Consider the following 19,211-nt stretch of genomic DNA (forward strand, 5'->3'; position numbering starts at 1 on the left):
AAAGGTCTGAAGCTTCAGCTGTGAGAGCACATCCAGTACTAATAAAGTCCTTCACACACAGACAAGATGCAAACATCAGTGATGCACAATGGAAAGTATAATAAGCTCTCCAGTATTCTCACAGTTTTTGCCAAGTCCTAAAAGTTTACTATAACTTAAAATATTTAGCTTATTTCTTATAGTTTTTTGCAGCCAAGTCATTAATTGCCAGAGGAAATATGTTTTTAAAAGATTTTGTAGTGTTTATGATTGCAAAGCAAAGCCTAATGAAAATATGACTTGAAAATTTCTTAAAGGTTCTGGAGACACAGAAAATGTGAACAACTTTCAATTCTAATGTCATGATTTTTAGGGCCTGGCTAATGGCTCAGAACACCTGAGGTTGTTGATACTGCAGACAGAATATTTATTTTACTCATAGCTATTAGATTCTTCTCTTTTTCTCCCCCACATCCATCCCCTAAAAGCAGATTAACTGTCCTAGAAATTTTATTGATTTTATTGAGCCTTTGTGACTCAGTAGAAAACATTGCTTAAAGAAAAAAAAATAGTTTTAGAATAATTTCTAATGCCTTCTGCTCAGATTTTTTTAAAAAATACATTTTGTAACCAAGAACATTTTGTACCATGTGTTAACTTCAGTACAGTTAGTCAGGCTTTTTAGACTTCTCAGGATGATATCTTCATCTAGATTTATGTAAAGAGGACCCAATAGACATCACTTTTGCAGAATACAAATATGGTAAAAGATGCTAATTTTTGTAATGTATAATAAATAACTTTGCTTCCTGTTTGTCTTTTTTTTTTTTTTTTTTTTACTAGCTGTTAGTCTTATTAAGTGGATATTTCCTCCCAAAATATTTTAGATATACCTTATTTTGTACTCTCTGTCCCATTGAACATCCTAATTTTGTTCTTAAACCACTGGCAAAATGTTGCACTGTTGTAACAATCACAATGCCAGTATCACTGTAATTGCTACTGTATCAATTTGTAACCTGAAAATTCAGGCCCAAACTCCTGCTTGGGACCTACACCTAAGATCTGGAAGGATAACTATGATATAATGATACAAAGAAATTCTTCTTACCAGACAAGTAAACTGAGTCCACTGCGACACCATCACTGAAAAAAACTAAAATCTATGCACACAAATTGTTTGCAGTACATTCTAAAGTTGCGCATATGCTTGCTTGAGAGATTACAAACTTATCCTTTTGAAGTATCCTTTTGATACGTTTTGGACCATCACATAGGCTGATCTACCTGCCAGATACATTCAGGGGCTCAGATCTCTGAAGAGAAACCATACAAATGTTTTTGCAATGGGTACCTGTTGATACCAGGTCAAGCTTGGTTAACAGCAAATAGTCTGAAGAGCAATAGAAATATCTTTAAATCACAGATATGCTTTCATGACTCTTGACCCACTTGAAAGGAGTGGGATTGTTTACTATAACATAGAATAAAAATTCCATGTAACAGTTTAATCTACAAATTATCATATCATTCAGATAAAGAATTGCACTGGTTGTTTCCGAAGGAATTTTAAGAATTAAGGAGAGTTTTCTAAACAGTTTGTCGCATTCTACCTTGCTTGCCTTTGTATCAGCAGTGTACAAATAGCATAGGAAGCCTTCTGTTTGTGTGCAAAAAAATCCCCACCAGAAGCTATGCAGCTGGTGACTAACATCTACGGCACAGTTCTGATGTGACTCTAGTTGAGATAGACTTCTGATAGACTTCTGAAAGAGACACCATAATTTTGAAAATTTTCTTTGTATTAAAAATATAGCTTATCTTTATTCTAATACTTATTTAGACAACTAGGATTAAGATGCTAAGGCAAACAGTGTCTGTCTAGTCTGTCTAGCTGCAGGAAGCTGTTTGAATACAAAATGTTCACTATAGCAAAGACATAAGCTGGCAAAAGCTTTAAAAGAAATTCCAGCCTCCCATAAACAATTCTGAGAACATGAACATTGGGGAGATATTGTATCCTTCTTGCAAATGATGAAGCAGGAATTAAAGCTGTTGCTTCTTCAGTAATTATTTATCTAATGCCCAACAACCACATCATATTGCTTTGAGTGGCCCTTTCACATACACCCTTGCATCTTCTCTCTGTGCTGCATCTCAGGTGTATGACGAAAAAGCTTAAAGTGAATGAGATATTTAATTGGAAATTATACAGTTGTGATCCTGACCAGAAACAAAACTTCTGATCAGGCCACTCAGACCAAATAGCTTAGAATTGGCAACATCCTGAAATAACAGAATATTCAAATTTCACATTTAAAAGATACTTTGAGTTCCTCTTTCAATCATGTTGCTATGTAGACTTTCAGGGTCATGTGACTTTATTTGAAATGGAATGGAATGTAATCACAGAGAAATGCACTTAAACAGTTAAGACTTAACACTTGAAATATTTAATGACTACAAATTCTTCAGACCTTCACCTCACCTTCTCCCCAAACAAAAAGAGTGAATCCCAAACTGAACAACCCTATGCAAACTCTAACCATACTGCCAGCCTGAGGTTGAGCAACTTAAACGAGAGAACAGAAGCCAAACTTTGGTTTGCATCAGTTGTTATGGACAATGTGAACTAATTACAGCATTCAGAAATAGCATTCAGTAAAAGATCTTTCTAGATTTTAAAGAAAGGTACAGAAGTTCATGTTTACTGATGTTAGAAACAGTCTTGTAGCTGCTTTCATAAAACTGCTTTGTAAAGCAAAATCGGTCTGTTGTTCTTTCAGTCCGTCCCTCCCCCAGCCGTGCCTGTAATTTCCCCTTTCCTTAGTCTTCACTTGTTTTCTTGTAAAGGCCATGAGAACACATCCTTTTGCTCTCCAAATGCAGGCTACTGCTCTTTCAGAGGTTATTATGATGGCAATTGGGTCACCAATTTCATTTTTTGCAAGCTGGTGAGCTAACACTTATTTAGGTTGTGGTACTGCCCTCCTTTCAGGGCTGGAAAATAATTTGAACTCCTTTGTGCTTTGCTGCAAGTTGGCACAGTTGCTCTTTTATTGCTAAATCCTGCTTATGCCCCTACTTCTGTGCATGTTGTGTCCTCCCCCTCACGACTATATTTTTGTCTCTTTACTTAGTGCACTTTCTATGCTTTACTTTTCAAAATCTTTAAAAACTTTTGGATGTAGAGCCTGAAGGTGCGATCTATGTATTTCAGATTTTAATGCTGCATTCATCCATCATTTCAATAGACAGCCCCGCGGCTCTCAGCGTTCCCTGTGGGATTTCAAAATGTGGATCTAGACCATCAGACCACTCCTTTAGCTTGTAGTGAAAACTGTAATGAGTGCAAAGAACACTAAGATGTTTAACAAGTTGGAGTTGTTTTATAACTATGAAGGTATTCACAGCCATCAGCTTTCAGGTATTCCTTCTAGATGAGCTAAGCATTTGTCTAAGCCTAAGAGAAAAAATTTCTGTGAGTATTTTAAGGACTGAGTGCAAACACTTTCTGCCAGGTTTGCCTTTGACTACAGATATAAATACTTGCCCTAACACAGTACTTCACACCGTGCTTGTGGGCCTGTGGAAGCGACATGAAAAATAAGGCATGTGCTGCTCTGCCTGGATGAGCGTGGTGCTAACGTGGCTGCCCTGCTGCTGCTAAAATGCTGGCTTGTTGCAGTGCCTGTCCTGAGCTGTGTGTAATGAATGCAAAAGGATGACACGGATAAAACTCTATTATGGATGACTCATCAAATCTAATGCAATTATTGTCACTGGAAGATGGGCTCAGGGAAACAAATGTTCTAGTGCTTCTGGCTTACCATTGATAGCTTTTAGTCTCTGTTGAAGCCTCATTTCCAGACCTGTTTGCACTAATTTAGAAACACCCTCCTTCTGAGAGGGAAAAAAAAAAAAATACCATTTTCCTGCTTATTATAAGAATAGGAACTGGCAACATAACTGCTGGTTTGTTTTCTCTTCCTCCCAGCAGTTTTTCAAGAATTCCCTGATATCATCCTCTTCCCAAGCTGCTGCTTTTTCTTGACTTTCCTTTATAAGGCTCCTTCTTCTGCCTTGAGTCTGTGTGGTTCAGTTCTTCCTCAGCCTCACTCCTTGCTGTTGCAATTACACTGCCTTTCCCTTTTGAAGTTGAGATGATATTGACCAAAAATTAGAACAATGGATTCTAGCATTAGTAAAAATTTGGAACACTACTAAGGCTGTGCAGATTGCTGTAAAATCAGAGAACAGTTTTCAGCAGAAGTACTGGTAGGTTTATTCCAGCAGTGCAAGAACAGAAGGTGCTTCCCAGGCTATTATGCGGTTGGGCTGCCAGATTCCAAGCAGAAGTAGGGGCAAATTCAAGTACAAAGAATTAATTGTGACTTCATCATGCTGGGAGATTTGTGCAAGATTTGCTCTTCTTTTACATCAGCACACTTAGGATATATAAATCTTTGCAGTAAGTTGTCAAAAGGGATTATTTATTTTGAAAACCTTAACTGCTGTACCTAAACATGGTAAAGAGATACAGTGCTTATAAAGTTTGTTTTTCTAGGCTATTACCTTGGTTCAATTACTATTATTTATATATATATTCATACACATAATGAGATGTTTTTACCTCCTGCTTAACCCTTACATTTTATGAAATAGGTAATTTTTCTTATCAGTTCATGATACTGTGCTTTGCCCAGAGGCAATATTTATTGACTCAATAACATGTCAAGCAGTAGATGCTTTAAGATTCTATTTCCTATCTACCCAAGTATGTGTTGGAGTTTTTTCATAATTACACACAGCTGATCATTTACTGATCACTCTGCTATTTTATGGGTACCTTCAGGATTTCCTGTAGCACAGATCTGAGCACAGGACATTGTTTGCTCGACTTGAAGCACAGTGAAAGCCACAAATACGGATCCTAGCTGTGTACATATACATTGGCCAAATAAGCACCTACAAAATTTTAGGGGACCAAAGAAATACACTGGAATTGGTATTTTACAACTCCTATTTCTCAGTGGTTTTGAACAATTTTTAATTTATCAGGGTGGTGAAATACCATGTGCAAGACCTCTGCATGGTGCTGTTTTTGCTAACCCTATGGTTTAAAGTAGAGTTGTGTGTGCAGTAAGATTTGGATTTTCCCTGAGGGATCAGCTTGGGGGAAAAAGTACTGCTAACATGAAACATTCAAAATTACAAACTCAGAAGTAAAAAGCTTATTAGACACTTAGAAAATGTAGTAATTTTTATTATTTATAAAAGACAAATAATTATTAGTATCAAGGGTTTGCTCTTTTTGCTTCACATGACTAACAGCTGGGTCTCTGACAGGGGAAAAACAGTTGCATGAGTAAAACTGAAACCCAGTAATACTCACAAATAAAACTAAGAAGTGGTCAACCTTGAAATGTTAAGTATTTAACAATACCTGGGAAAATTACAGAACTTCTGCAAAACCCATCAGCCTTAAGAACTGCTTAATGCCCTTCACATTTCTGCAAGAAAACTTATTCTGCTTTTATTGAGGGAGAAAAAAACACTGTAATTGAAGAAGGTTGGTTTTCTTCACATTAAAATAGTAGTGTTGCTTTTCCTCCATCTTTCCTGCAAACCATTACTATTTCTTTCGTGTGCATGTTGTTCCTGGCAATGCAGGAAAAAAAATCCCATCTTGTTCCTACTCTCCTTATGCACCTAAGGCTAACTGTGTAACTTAAAGTCTAGTGAAAAAACAAGCACACAAACAAAAGCCTACAGAACAGTGCTTAAAGGAAGAGCAAGACGGGAATGTTTCTGTGTATTCAAATACTAAACTGCGGTGGCACATCACCCCAGGGTTCTCTGAGCTGGGGCAGATATGGCTCTGTTTCTGAGGAGATGTGTTTCTGTTCCATACTTTATGCCATTACTTAACAGTGTACGTAAAAGGCTATAGGAGTTTCGTTCACAGAATCATTGAGCTTGGAAAAGACCTGAGATCGTCAAGTCCAAATGACCGATCACCACCAAGTCCAGTAGACCATGACATCGAGCGCCACATCCAGGCTTTTCTTAAACATCTCCATGGACAGTGACTCGACAACCTCCATGAGTGGCCCACTCCAATGTCTAAACACACTTTCGAGAAGAAAATTTTCCTAATATCCAACCTAAACCTCCCCTGGTGCAGCTTAAGACTGGGAGTCTTCCCGCCCTGTCGCTGGTTGCCTGGGAGCAGAGACCCCCACCTGGTTACGGCCTCCTTTCAGGGAGCTGTAGAGGGTGATAAGGTCACCCCTGAATCTCCTTTTCGCCAGGCTGAACAACCCCAGCTCCCTCAGCCGCTTCTCAAAGGATTTGTGCTCCAGATAAGACATGAGCCCTTCCTTAGCATCTAGAGCAGGGAAAGACGCTCAGCGCTGCATACGTCACTGATGGATGAGAGATGCCCTGCTTGGTCAGAAATTTAACAAAATATTTCGATTAGCGTCTGCAGCACAGTTTCCTAACACCGAAGGGCTGTAAGACTGGTCACACCAAGGGAGAGAGGGAAAAAACCCCAACCCGCAGTTTCGAGCTCCGTGCCCTGCGGCCGGACCGCCGGTGCCGGGCAGGCGCAGCGCGGCCGGGCTGGGCGCCGAGCGGAGCGCGGCCCCGGCAGGGGCNCTGGCGGCGCTCGCCTCGCCTCGCCTCGCCTCCCCGCGGGGTGCGGGGTAGCTTTCCGCGCGGCCGCCAGGCTTCACCATGCTGCGGGGCTAGAGCCGCCGAGGCGCCGCCGCAGCGCAGCGGGGTAATAATGTTAACAGAGGTAAGAGCGCTGCCGAGGAGGTGCGGGAGCGCGGGGAGCCGCTCGCTGTCCGCCCGAGCGCTCAGCGCTCAGTGCCATGGCTCAGCCCTCCGCCGGGGCCTTCGAGTTGTCTCGGCGGCTGGCAGTTTTCCCCTCGGCCGCGGAGGGCAGAGCCACTGGCCGGCTCGCCCAGGGCAGCGCTGGGCCCCTCTTATCAGCCTCCGTCCTCTCCCGGCAGGGCGGGACGGGAGCCCGGCCCGCCGTGCCCGCTCCGTGCGGCGGCTGGGCCCGGTCTCTGTTCCGACGCGGTCCGCTGGCCGCCGGGCTGTGCTGCCCGGTGAGGGCCCGTGGGGCCGCGCCCCCGCGGCGGGCCCGTGTGTGCAGGAGCGGAGCGCGCCTGCTGAGGGGAACCCGCCTCGGCCCTGGGCCGCGCCGGGGAGATGCCCCCGCCTGGGCCCCGCTCCGGCTTCAGCCCCGCTGGCCTCCTTCTCCGCGGTGGCTTCGTAAAGGCTCCGTGTTTGTTTTCTTGGAGGGTTTAAGCGGAGCGGTTCGGCTGTGCTTGCAGGAGTTTGTGGCACTAGGTAATGCTTAGAAGTTGGCTGCCCCGGTTCACCTCTGCCTGGTGGAGGGAGGGTTTCTGTCCCGAAGCAGCTCGACTGTGAGGCAGGCAGGTATTTGAGGATCAGCGTGGGCTATAAATGTCTGCTGTGTCCAAAGGCATTCTAAAAGGTGGAGTCTGGCAGTGCTTTCCAGTTGCTGGAAATTAGACTTTACCCCGTATTCTGTTTTGTCTACAAAGAGCAATTGATTTTCTATTTTTAATGTCAGCAAGGTGTCCTGAGTGCAGATACTACTGCAATACAATGACTGCGTTAGCCATGTTTTATAATTTGTCATGTTATTCCACAGTGGAGGTTATTAATCCAAAAGTGAGTTGTCTTAAGTCTTTCAGGGTAAAGGCTTTCCAGCGCCTGAACATTTCAGCTTTACTTTCCTGAATGATATTAAACAGTATCTTCCATGTTTTAATTTGCATCATTTCAAAGTTTTAGAAAGCAGTTCTGTGGAGCCATGAGCTCTCAGATTTCTCCAGGAGGGTGAAATTTGCAGAATGAGTTAAACCTGTAAAAATATATGACCTATTTTTGAATTGAGGGTATTTGGTGGGTGGTCAGGATTAATAAGCTGCATTAAAGAGAGCTGGTGAGTGCGATGGCTATGACTATTAGCCATAGTAATTTAGATTATTTTAAGGGCAGCATAGAACGTTCTGGGTCGGTGCCTCCTACTGGACTGTTTGTTCCTTTTGGTGGTGGCTGTGTGTGCCCATCCAAGACATGTTATCATGGACTGAATTTTCTTTTTTTAACAGTGTTGAAATTCTGTGAATAGCAGTGTGGATGACAATCCATTGGCTTTTTGAGATAAAGCTTAATGATTTCACATGTGATGACCAGTTATGACACTTATCCTTGGTGTCAGGAGGAGAGGGTTCTGATGTTCCCTACTTCTAGTTCCTGTACATATGTTATTTGTAGACAAGGTGCTTCAAGGTGAAGTATTGCAGCCTTGAGATGAATTTAAATTTTAAGGGAGTCTAGCAAAACTTCAGGCCTTGCCTGCCTGAAAAGCAGTTGTGGGGATTTCTTTGGGCTGTCAGACAGCTCTAGGCTGTCAGGAATACCCACCTAAGGTGGACTGGAGGAGTCCTTTCTCAGTGCCCTTTTCTGGGTGTTCTGATGGTGACTTGGTAGCTACAACAGCCTGGGAAAACTGGACACAGTTGCACCCATGAACCCTTACCACACTTTGGAAGAATATGCATATTGTTTCAAGTCTTCTGATATGTGATTTCTTTATATATGAAAATTGACATTGACTGTTTGGTGAACTGATGTTAGGAGCAAAAACTGTGGTAGTTTTTGGTGCTGGATATTTATGGCCTTGTCAAGTTTGCTACTGTCTAGAGTGGCCAGAATCACTGTAATTTTGTTTTTATCCATTAAAAATTTAGATCCACTTCCCCTACTATAGCTGCTAGTTTTATAACTTACCAATATAGAAAGCATTTTTTCTTAAATATGTTTAAGAATGAAGGAAGGGCAGATCAGGTTTTACATTATTGTTGTCATGCAGTTACATAGTGTTGAGTTTTTCAAGGTCAGTTTCCTACATCCTTTGACTGCATTGGTATATGCAGACCCCAGCAGATTTGTTTCAGTTTTGTGTGAATGCAGTTAGGATTAGAACTTTGTAATCAGTAATTTCAGGGGAAGATCACACTTCCTGTCAGGAAAAAATACTCTCTGCGTGTTGTTTTTTTGGCCCTTTCTGCCCATCTTATTTTAGTTGCATTCAAAACTCATGCTGTTGGATGCCAAGCACATATGCTTATTTACCTAACTAGAAAATGCCATTTCCAAATTTTTCACCATAAAACTAATTTCTGCAGTAGTGTTGAACACATTCTGTCGGCATGTGTTCAGAGTCCTGCTGTGGTGATCGTTTCCCTCGTCTGTTGTGTTGGCCATTCCGTGCCTTTTCACTTGTTCCCCTTTTCTTGTTCGTCAGATGTCTCCTCTGCTTTCCAGGCCCGTGTGGCCTGTTCCCGTGTGACTTGCTGCCTCAGCACGTTCTCGTCTGGCGAGGCCATGGTGGACACAAATTGCGATGGTCTTTCTCTTGTCTTTTTGGACAACTGGCTTTGTCATGCTCGCCTCTTGTGCTGTGGTAACTGCCCTGCACGGACTGAGGGAAGCAGTTGGTGTTTTACAGCTCTGGCTCTTGGTGGTCAGTAGTGTCTTAAATTCTGATGGACCAAATATTCAGTAGGATTTTGGCTTAATTTACAATAAGTTGTAGATGTTTTTCAAATTGATGGTCTGTGCTGTCTGCATTTGTAGCCTGTGTTGTCTCTGAAGAGGGCACTTTATCTCAGCTGAGAACTAGGTTCCTTTTTTTTCTTCCCCAGCTACTCATTAAACTACTTTGAGATGTTTAGGGAGGACTTCAGAATTTATCAGCAATAAATTCTGAAGTTTTTCAGAACCTAATTCTCAGCTTAGCAAGAGTAACTTGTTGCAGTACTAGTGACAGTTGAGAAGATCTTTGAAATTTGACTTTTTTTTTTTTTTTCTTATCCACAACTAAAAGTGAGCCATACTAAATGAGCTCTGATGTGTTGGTATTTCTTGTTATTTCAGCTGATAATGATAATTCATTAACTACATGCAGTATTTCCTTTCCATTAAACAATCTACATTTTGTTTATAAGAGAGGTTTAGCAATCTTTTCTTTTTTTGGTTAAATTTTGTTAACGACTAGCCATTGAGAACTGTTTCTAAGCAAAACCAAGCAAATTAGCCTTATTTTTAAGAATGAAGGTTGACTCAGCAGTTTAACTTTCTCTAGAATAATAGTGAATTAGCCTTTCTGCAACAGTAGCACATTGTAAATATATTAGTACAGCTCTGAAAGACGCAGAACACAGTTAACTGCTTGATGTACTGTAGCATTAACATTTTCTGTTCCTTGATACATGTCAGTGCCAGATTGCTTTGGTGCTTCTTATGTCTGAACTATGTTCTGCTCGTAGAGCCATTTTCAAATGTGTAGAAATTTACCAGGGTGCTGAAATGAAAAAGTTTTCTGTCGTTTTGTGAAACTTGTGTTTCACACAAAACTGGGGCTTTCTTTAGTGCCAGTGTTTTGCTAGATGAGATCTAGTAGGAGCATTAGCTGCAAATCCTTGGGAGGTAAAAAAGCCTCTTTCTCCTTCAGTGTTTTCTGTCAATGAGGTTTCCACTACAGCTGGTCTGTGTTGTGTCCCTAATTGTTCCTATTACAGCTCTTTTAATAACTCTATAATGTATGAAGTGTCAGTTGAAAATGAGTGAGAAATGATAAAATTAAGAAAACTAACCTTTTGCAAAGAGCAGTTATCATATATTCCTAAGTACTTGCTTTTAAATATTTTGCTAGTAAAACAGTGTGTAAACACTCAGGACTATTCTTAGAGTGTACAGTTGGGCCTAAACTGCTGAGACTGAATGCAGAGTTCTGCAACAACTCTAAAATATCAGTCTGGACCATTCCCTGAAACATCGTGGAAGAAGAAAAGCATGAAGTTCGTTACTGCAACAAAAATAGTAATAACTTGTTGGGTTAGATAGCTGAAGGAGCTCCAAATTATGATTTCCTCTGTCTGGTTGCACTCTAGGGAGTTATCTCTCTTTTAAATATGTTTGTCGTCTTCTCCCCACCCTTACAAAGATGACAAAGCATGTTTTCTTTGAGCTAGCACTGGGAGAATTGCTATTATTAGAAAAGAGAAGTCATTGATATTGTATCTAAGTTATTTGCAACAGTGAAAGGATTAATATTTAGCAGTCTCACTAGCAATTTTCCCCATTGCTTGGTTGAGAATGCCAAGGCTGGAATGATAGCAAAATCAATTGCAGTTGGCACTTGCAGTTATGTGAGCGAGAACCTTCAAGAAGTACAAGGCATTGTAAGCTTAGGTCTGATACTCTGATTTCTGAAGTAATAGAACAAGGCATTATTTAATGATGTAAACATATTGACAAGTTCAAACAAGAGCACTCTAACCTTGTTTACATAATTTCTGTGGGATCACACCTCAAAATGATGATGGCACGATGGTGATTTACAAGTTTGAGGTGAAATGTGTGTTTGTTTGTACTGTGAGTAAGCACAGATGATTGACATGTTCGGCCAGGGGGACTCCTTTTATAACTACCATTTGTTTTGGACAAGAGGTCAGTTCCTACTCTGTCATAGTTTGAGAGGATCTGTTAAAGATTATTATTGCTCTAAAACAGGAGTGGCTGTAAAATTCTGAGAGAGTGGAGATGGATTTCTGAAGAAGTTGCAATGTTGATTGACTTTGTATTCTCTGTGGAATGTGATGTGATCTCAGTGTTGCAGTTAAAATAGTGTGAGTCAAATTTATTGCTGCATTCTAATACTGACATGTTACAAACATTTAAGAAGTCCCACCAATTTTTAACTAGTTTTTTTTCAAGTGGGATGTTATGAAAGATTCGTGATTTCCTAGCATGGAATATAGAATTTGACCATAGTGGTTAGTACAGTAGTTTATTTTGAAGCTGTCCTACTAGTGATGCTGAAATCTTTTCAGTCCTGCTGTTTTGCCTATTTTCTCACAGTGAACACAAGACTAATTTGATTTGAACCTCACCAGTTTGTCAGTCCACTAGTTGCCAGCAGGAGACAGAAATAAAATCATCTCTGCTGGCTTGAATCCCATTAAATCCCTTCATGCATCAGATGGCTTGTGTGATATCCTTTCTTCAACTTCACATGGAAGGATTTTTGGATAATTAGAAATACTAAATTTCGAGAACTTTTTCTTTATTTCACAGGTGGAAATGGCACTATGCTCGTGTGAGGGCTCATATGGCCTAATCAAAAGTTCACAGGTACCATGAATATCTGAAATGCTTAATTGAGTATCCCATTGTGGTTGGAGTTCTGAGTAGGAGGACAAGCTTTGCATGCATTTTCTTTCCAAGAACGTTTATAAGTTTGGAACATTCTTGGAAGAGTATTAACTGCTTAAATGCAGTTTTGCTTTTGTTACAATGTTATTTTTTAAATCTTTTATGTCTGTTCCTTTGTAGTTCTTCCCTTAATCTCATGCTTCTTGGAGGAAGGGGGTGATCCTGGTTCTATTTTCATCATATCTGTTTGTGTCAGAATCTTTTGATTTCAGAACTGTCACTATTGTAAGATTCTTGTTCATCAGTATATTTTTGCAATTTTAGGGAATAACTACTCAGCACTTCTGCTGGTGCCTCTAAGCCAGTGCAGGTTAGGCTATCTCTTGTGATATAAAGGAATGAACTCGAGCAGGAAGTTTGAATTGCTACATATCCTGTAGGGCACCCTGCATTTCCACTCTTCCAGTCAGCGCTGTTATACAAGGCCAAGTAGAAGGTAGTCTAGAATAGCAAAATTCTCGCAGCAGCTGTCCAGCTGATTATGCAACAGTGCCTCAGACTTGGAATGATTTCCACCTACCTCTTAAGTGATACTAAAAGCAATGGGGAACAAATGTGCATGGTGTTCCCAGTCACCCCTTATTCAGGATTTGGCATTCCAGACTGCACAGATGAATTGAAAATCTGGTGGTGTACATGCCTTGGGAAACAAGAATGCAACCTGTGTTACTGTAAAAAGAGTGATTGCTTTGAAGTCTTGCTGGTTGTCAGAATGATCTTGGAACTGACTTCGAGAGATGAGGGAGCCTTGTTGTCCTGCTGCTGTTCTAACAATGGCTGATGCAGGCTGAGATATCTCTGAGTCTTGAGTCTTTTCTCCTTTGTGAGGCCTGCTTAAACCTTTACATTCCATGTCCATGATAATAAATCAAAAATTTGTTTAGGTTGGGTTTCCCCAGAGGTTGTGGTGTTTCATACTGTTTTATCAGCTTAATTTTCTGAAGCCTATATAATGATTTTTTGTGATACCTTGAAAATAATGGAATCAGTAAAAATTATATATATTCCTTATTCACTGAAGGACCTCTTTGTTCTTCAAATTACATCTGTGTTTATCTATATTTGTGTGCTTTTTATTTTTTTTTTCTAAAAATCTATGCAAGTGGTTGTAGTTCTGTTCCCCTCTCCCCCGACCTATCTTGGTATATTTGTTACTGATAGATACCTATTGGGGATTGAGGTATCCAACCTCTTGTAACATACTTGGAAGCAAAATACTATTTTTTATAGCTTATATACTCAAACTATATTTTTGATCATAATGCTAACAAATGGAAATTTCATTAACTTTGTAAAGCAAAATCATATACTGTGGAAATTTAAATCTTGTAGTTTAATGCCTGAATTACAAATTTAATTTGATGGTACATATAATGAAATGGTAATTACTTTTTATGCTTGTTTATTTCTTCTATAAAATTTAAAGAGTCTTGTGGAGAACAAATTTGTTTCTGTGAATATAATTTTATTGTTTTGATAGTTATTTATTTATAACATTAGGCTAGGAGGATAAAATTTTATTTAAAATTTTCACATTTACCAAAGCTTTTTCTCTTCAGAGTCAGCTTTTTTTCTGAATTGAATAGAGTGCAGTAGGTGTTAAAAATAATTTGTCCTTACTTTGTGTATACGAGCACTTAATACTGGTACCTTGCTTTATGTTCATACAACTATGTACTTAATTTCTTCTTTAGTGCTTCATGCTTAACTTGCATGTGTGCTTAAAACTTTGAAATAAATTTCATGTTCATTTCTTTAAGTTGTTTTTAAGGTCTGGACTTTAAATGGTAGTGGTCTGTCTTTCAGTTGGCAGTTGCTCTACTGCAGCTTCTTATTAAAAATTCTTATTAAGATTATGAGTTAGCAAATAGTGACACCAATAGCAAACAGTATGTATGAATGTTTCTAAGCTCTTACTTTATTGGTGATTTTCCTTTATTGAATTCTCCAATTAATGATGGTTGGCTGTTGCCAATCACTGTTTCTTCTAATTGTGCTTTATTTTACTGGCATTTTATTTGTTTGAAATATTTTTTCTCTTTTAGCAATCTCAATATAACATGATGCTTGCAGTCTTTTTTCTCTCTCTAGATTTCTAGAGAATTGCCCAGAACTCTAGTTTCCTTTTTTCTCTGTTTTTTGATGCATTATGCCAAATGGTTTTTTTTGTTTTTCAGTGATAAAAGTAGCTGCATTGTTTCTGTGTAGAGTTGTGTACCTGGGTTGGTCTATGAATGCTTCCACCTTGCTGGCTATGTGGTTTTTCTTTTGTTCATTCTTTTGTTTCTCTTGTGTATTGTCCTATTCTTTATTATTTTCTTTATACATTTTTGTTTTCCTGCTGCTGTCACTGGGATGGCCATATATTTTTCTTTAAATATTGTCCATGCATAAAGGTATTTAAGATGCTAGGAGTGCCATTTCATGTTTGACTTCACTGGATCTAGTTCGGCTGCTACTGAAGTGGTTTTCTCCCCTCCACCAGACGCAAGCTGGTCTGACAGCTTCTTGTTTCAGGTCTAGCAGCTAAGTAGCAACTGCATGAAGGATTTTTTTGCCTTGGTGAACCAGTCTTGTGGAGGGATATGAGGGTGGGAACACAGGATAAGTTGCCAAATCAACAGCTGCATGGTTTCAGTGCTTGGGAAGTGCATAGTGTTAGTCTGCATTTCCTTCTGTGTAGATCTAAAACGAGTCAATACCCAAAATAATTCCTGTTCTTTTGAAAACAGGGACTGTCACTATCCCTTCTGTGACTTCTGATTGCATCTCTGCCTCCAGAAAAAATTACAAATAAGGTTTGGTAGTTCCAGTTAGGTTTCTTTTTTTGTTCTTGGCCATGTGGCAATGATTGAAGTTTTTAGATATCTTCTCTAAACTTGCCCTGGGAGCTGGATATTCAAATGACTATTAGTTTAATCTATAATTAGTTTCAGTCTGTAATCTAGAATTGGCAAGAGTTGATATACCATTTCTATGGTTTCCTTCCTCTCCAAATTCATTGAAATTTGTTGGCAGTTTTCCATGCCCTTATGTATGAGAATGAAGTATTCCAGCAAGTTCAAAAAAACTGTCCCTTTATGTAAATGTTATTTGTAGGTATTCACACTTCCTTTCTCTCTTCTGTGTCTTCATGAGAGAGGTAGTATGTGAACCTGGGAGATATCCAGGAAATAGTTGGCATGCTGATTCTGGGCCCAGATTTTGTACAAGGAACAAGATGATTACATGAGGCTAGAAGATTCATCTAGGGTACTCTACAGGTTCTCTTCTTCCACGGAGTGGCCAGATGGACAGGGGTCATGGACCAGAGTCTTGGAAGAAGTTGTAGGAGACTTCTCTCTACTTAGACTTACCTGCAATGCTGCCAGCAGTGTTCTGTAGCAAACCACTCAATAAAACCTGTGGAATTTCTCAGGGTTGTGCAGGCAGTAAACACAGTTTTCTCAGAAGTGGTGTTAAGGGAAAAGCAAAAGTGCAGAGAGGAATGCGGAAGAGATTCATGGAGTGAGGAAGCCTTCCTGAAAGGGATGGGGGGCCAAACATCTTTGGAAAACAAACAGGTAAAGCACACAAACAATGAAGACTGGAGGAGGTACTGGAAAAAGGGGGATATTAAATACATGAAGGATAAAGATTTTCTTTGTTTCTGTTACATTCCCATTACATTTGTCCCATTGTAAAAAGACAGTAATATTTAACAATTTCTCCTTCACTGATTCAAAGCAAAATCTTGAGTGCTAATTTTCTGTGTTGGCACTGTCCATTCTGTGAAGAGTTAGGCAGCAGCTGCTTATTGAAGAGGTTGCAGATTTTTTGTATACTGTGAACTACTGGAAAACTTGCTGACACTGAACTGATCTCTTTCTCTTGCTTTACTTTGTCTAACTGGGTGATATTCTGTCCAGAAAAACAGCTGAGAGGAACAGTAAGTTTTTAGGCTTACTCTAGCTTTGTAAAGGTTTGCATCACTTTGTATAACAGCTGTCTCCATGGTTGTTTTGTCTTCATCTGGTTAAGCATACTTCATACAAAATTTGGCCGCGTAGGAGTTCAGATGTACTCTCAGAGACCACTGGGAATTTGTGGTGAAATAGTGGTTGTATCAGAGTTTCTGTATTTTATTTATGTAACTGGAGAAAACCTGTGGCACTCAGAGAACTGCATATAATTTAAACTTTTGAAGAAAACAGTAGAGTAACATCACAATCTTCAAAGCAAGGTGCTAGTATTCTGTCAGGGGTTTTAAGTTTTATAAAAATGGACTATATTTATACCTTGGGATCCTACTTGTTAATTGTGTATTGACAACAACTTCTTTGTGGTGCATACTCTGATCTTTGGAGTTCTATTTTTAATATCCATTTAATTTTCCAGCTTGTAGATTATGATGCTGATTAAAAAGCACTATATAGTTTTAAGAACTGTTGTGAAACTATCAGTACATTTTTGACAAGAAATCAGTTACAGTGAAGGGGTGATCATGGCAAGTAGGAGTCGAAACTGAAGCTAGTTCACAATGCTGGCACTGACTGAGCTCTTGGAATGAAAAGAACAAAACAAATCTGCCAAAATAGTAAAATCCATGAATACAGTTGTTGGTAGCTGTTTCTTCAGAATCCAGTCTTTAGGCAGTAGGTGCCCTTTATTATTTTGGTGGCAAGGGTCTAGAGACTGCTTGTTTCTGTGTAGTCAGTGTGTGGCTTTATAATATAGATATATTTTATTTTAGCACAAAATCCTTTGTGGTAGAGTTGGATTTTGTATATTGGTTTCCAGATGGATTTGTATTGTAACAGGAAGACCAAAACTGGACACAGGGCTCCAGGGATGGAGAGGAATGGTTCCAAATGGAGAGGAAGGTTCACTTTGCTGTCTCTGCTGGTGACACTTCTGCTGACAGAGGGTAGAATACTGTTGGCCACCTTTGCTACAACGGCATGCTGCTGACACGTGTTCACCTTAGAGCCAGCCCACCTTGGGGTGTCTTTCGGCAGAGCTGCCTTGCAGAGGGTGGGCCTCAGACTATTGTGGCCCAGGGTTAATCCGCCCCAGATGCACACCTGTGCTTGTTCTTATTGAACTCAATGAGGTTCCTGTCAGCCCCCTTCTCCAGCAGGATTCTGTGCCCCCTTTTACTGAGAGTTCACTGTGTCACATCACCCACATTGCTCAGGCATCATCAGTCCCTTTTTGATGCGTAAAGGCTCCCACCTAGTCACTGGCTGCACACTGTACTCTGTACCACTGATCATGTGTTTGCATCTGGCATTTTTCACTCACCTTTTAATATACTCATCCAGCCTGTACCTCAGCAATTTAGTGATAAGGAAGCTGTGGGATATTGTGCTCAAGGCAAAGTGCACACATCATCTAAGGCCTTGCCCTTGTCCTCAGCATCACTTGCCTCATCACAGAAAGCAGTTGGGTTGGTCAGGCATGATTTGCACTTGGTAAATCTTTTCCTTGCTCGCAACCTTCTTGGGGACTGAGGTGATGCTGACTGGCATATTTTTTTCATTTCTCCTTGGCCTGGACCTTCTTTCTTGCTGATGATCTTTGGCTGCCAGTACAGTCTGAGAAATTATTTATGGTGGCTTTCTGTTAAACTTTGTTTTTTTTGGATTCCATGATAGGAATTATCGTACTGTCTTCAATAAAGGTGACGTTTTGCATTACAGATGAGAAACTCAATGTGGTTTTCCTTCATGAACACTGCATTAGTGCTTACAGCTTTTCTCCTCCTTTTTAGTAAATTAAAAAACAAACAAGCAAAAAAAAAAAACCCAACAAACTTTTTTCAGGGGTAGTAAAAAGGATAGGGATGCTTTTAACCACATTATTTCATTTGCCAAAATAATTCTACAAGGGCAGGTGGTATGACTGACTGTATTTACAGACAACAGCCTTTATGACTAGGGACGATGTGGAAATCAATTTTTAGTCTTGCTGGGTATGTCTGTTACTGGAGGATTCCTGGCAATTATGATAGATAATGTGAATTGGCGTCTTCCACTTGTATTCTTTCAGATTTGTAACCTGACCTAATAAGGCAAGTAGAGTCAATCTTTATATTTAGTACAGTCCTTGATAAAAATATTCTAAAGTTATGTTTTTAGCTTAGTATTTTTAGAGTAACTTTTTCATCTAGATGAGGAATGTTGTGTATTTGGGATGTATTAGATTGTGGTATATACTGTCAAAGAATACTGCATCCGAAGCGGTTGCATCTTAACTTTAGTGGAATAATGATGAAAATTTTGCTGCAAATAGCAACATAATATTACCAATGGGTTAAAGAACTTAACAAAACTCTTTAATGTCTAATTTTATAACCTAACAAAGCCAGAGTACTAAAAGGTTGATCGGAAATTAATGGCTAAATCTTTCTGCAGTAAACTTACTGCAGTATTGGATTTTGTGTGTGTATATATAGTATTTGTGTGTATGTGAAATATGTATAAACATACATAAAATGTTTAACTCTCAGTGAAAAAAAAAAATCCCACATCCTGCTGATATGTATTGAAATGTATGGTTTAACAGTCTGTTTAGAAGAAACTACTGATTTTAAGGAATTTACTTGAAAATAATTATTTGCTTATTGTTGTTTTCAAGCAAGTAATCAAGTGATAGAAACAAAAAATCTTAGTATTTTTGTCAGTATAAAATTTGAAGGTGTTGTCTGCTGTTTACATGTGATGAGTTGTTTAGGAAAAGGCTAAACAGTAAAGCTCAATGACTGCTGCTGCAATGTGCTGTTCCAAAATGTTCCAAATTTTATATAATTTGTCTTATTTTGTACCTTCATGTCTTTGACACTTCTGTATTTGCAAAAACTGTGCACTTTTACTTCATTTCACTTTTTGTTATAGTGGGGCTATTGTTTGAAGGTAGTGAGATTT

The 19,211-nt window shown here is 39.5% G+C and overlaps 1 protein-coding gene across 4 annotated transcripts in view; it reads left to right on the forward strand.

Annotated features, from left to right (window-relative positions):
• Positions 1-6,559: 6,559 nt before the first annotated feature.
• SNX13 (sorting nexin 13) overlaps positions 6,560-19,211 on the forward strand; it is a 65,084-nt gene continuing 52,432 nt past the window's right edge. For 3 of the 4 annotated variants that reach the window (XM_041418233.1, XM_041418235.1, XM_041418236.1), the window contains exon 1: positions 6,624-6,784. In XM_041418233.1, coding sequence (XP_041274167.1) covers positions 6,773-6,784 — 12 coding nt within the window. In that variant the 5' untranslated portion in view covers positions 6,624-6,772. Of the gene's footprint in view, positions 6,785-19,211 lie in introns of all 4 variants that reach the window. The other variant, XM_041418234.1, reaches the window with a different exon arrangement.

The sequence above is a fragment of the Onychostruthus taczanowskii genome, unplaced genomic scaffold (genome assembly GCF_017590055.1).
Source record: "Onychostruthus taczanowskii isolate IOZ18803 unplaced genomic scaffold, ASM1759005v1 scaffold59, whole genome shotgun sequence".
In the NCBI taxonomy this organism is placed as follows: Eukaryota; Metazoa; Chordata; class Aves; order Passeriformes; family Passeridae; genus Onychostruthus; species Onychostruthus taczanowskii.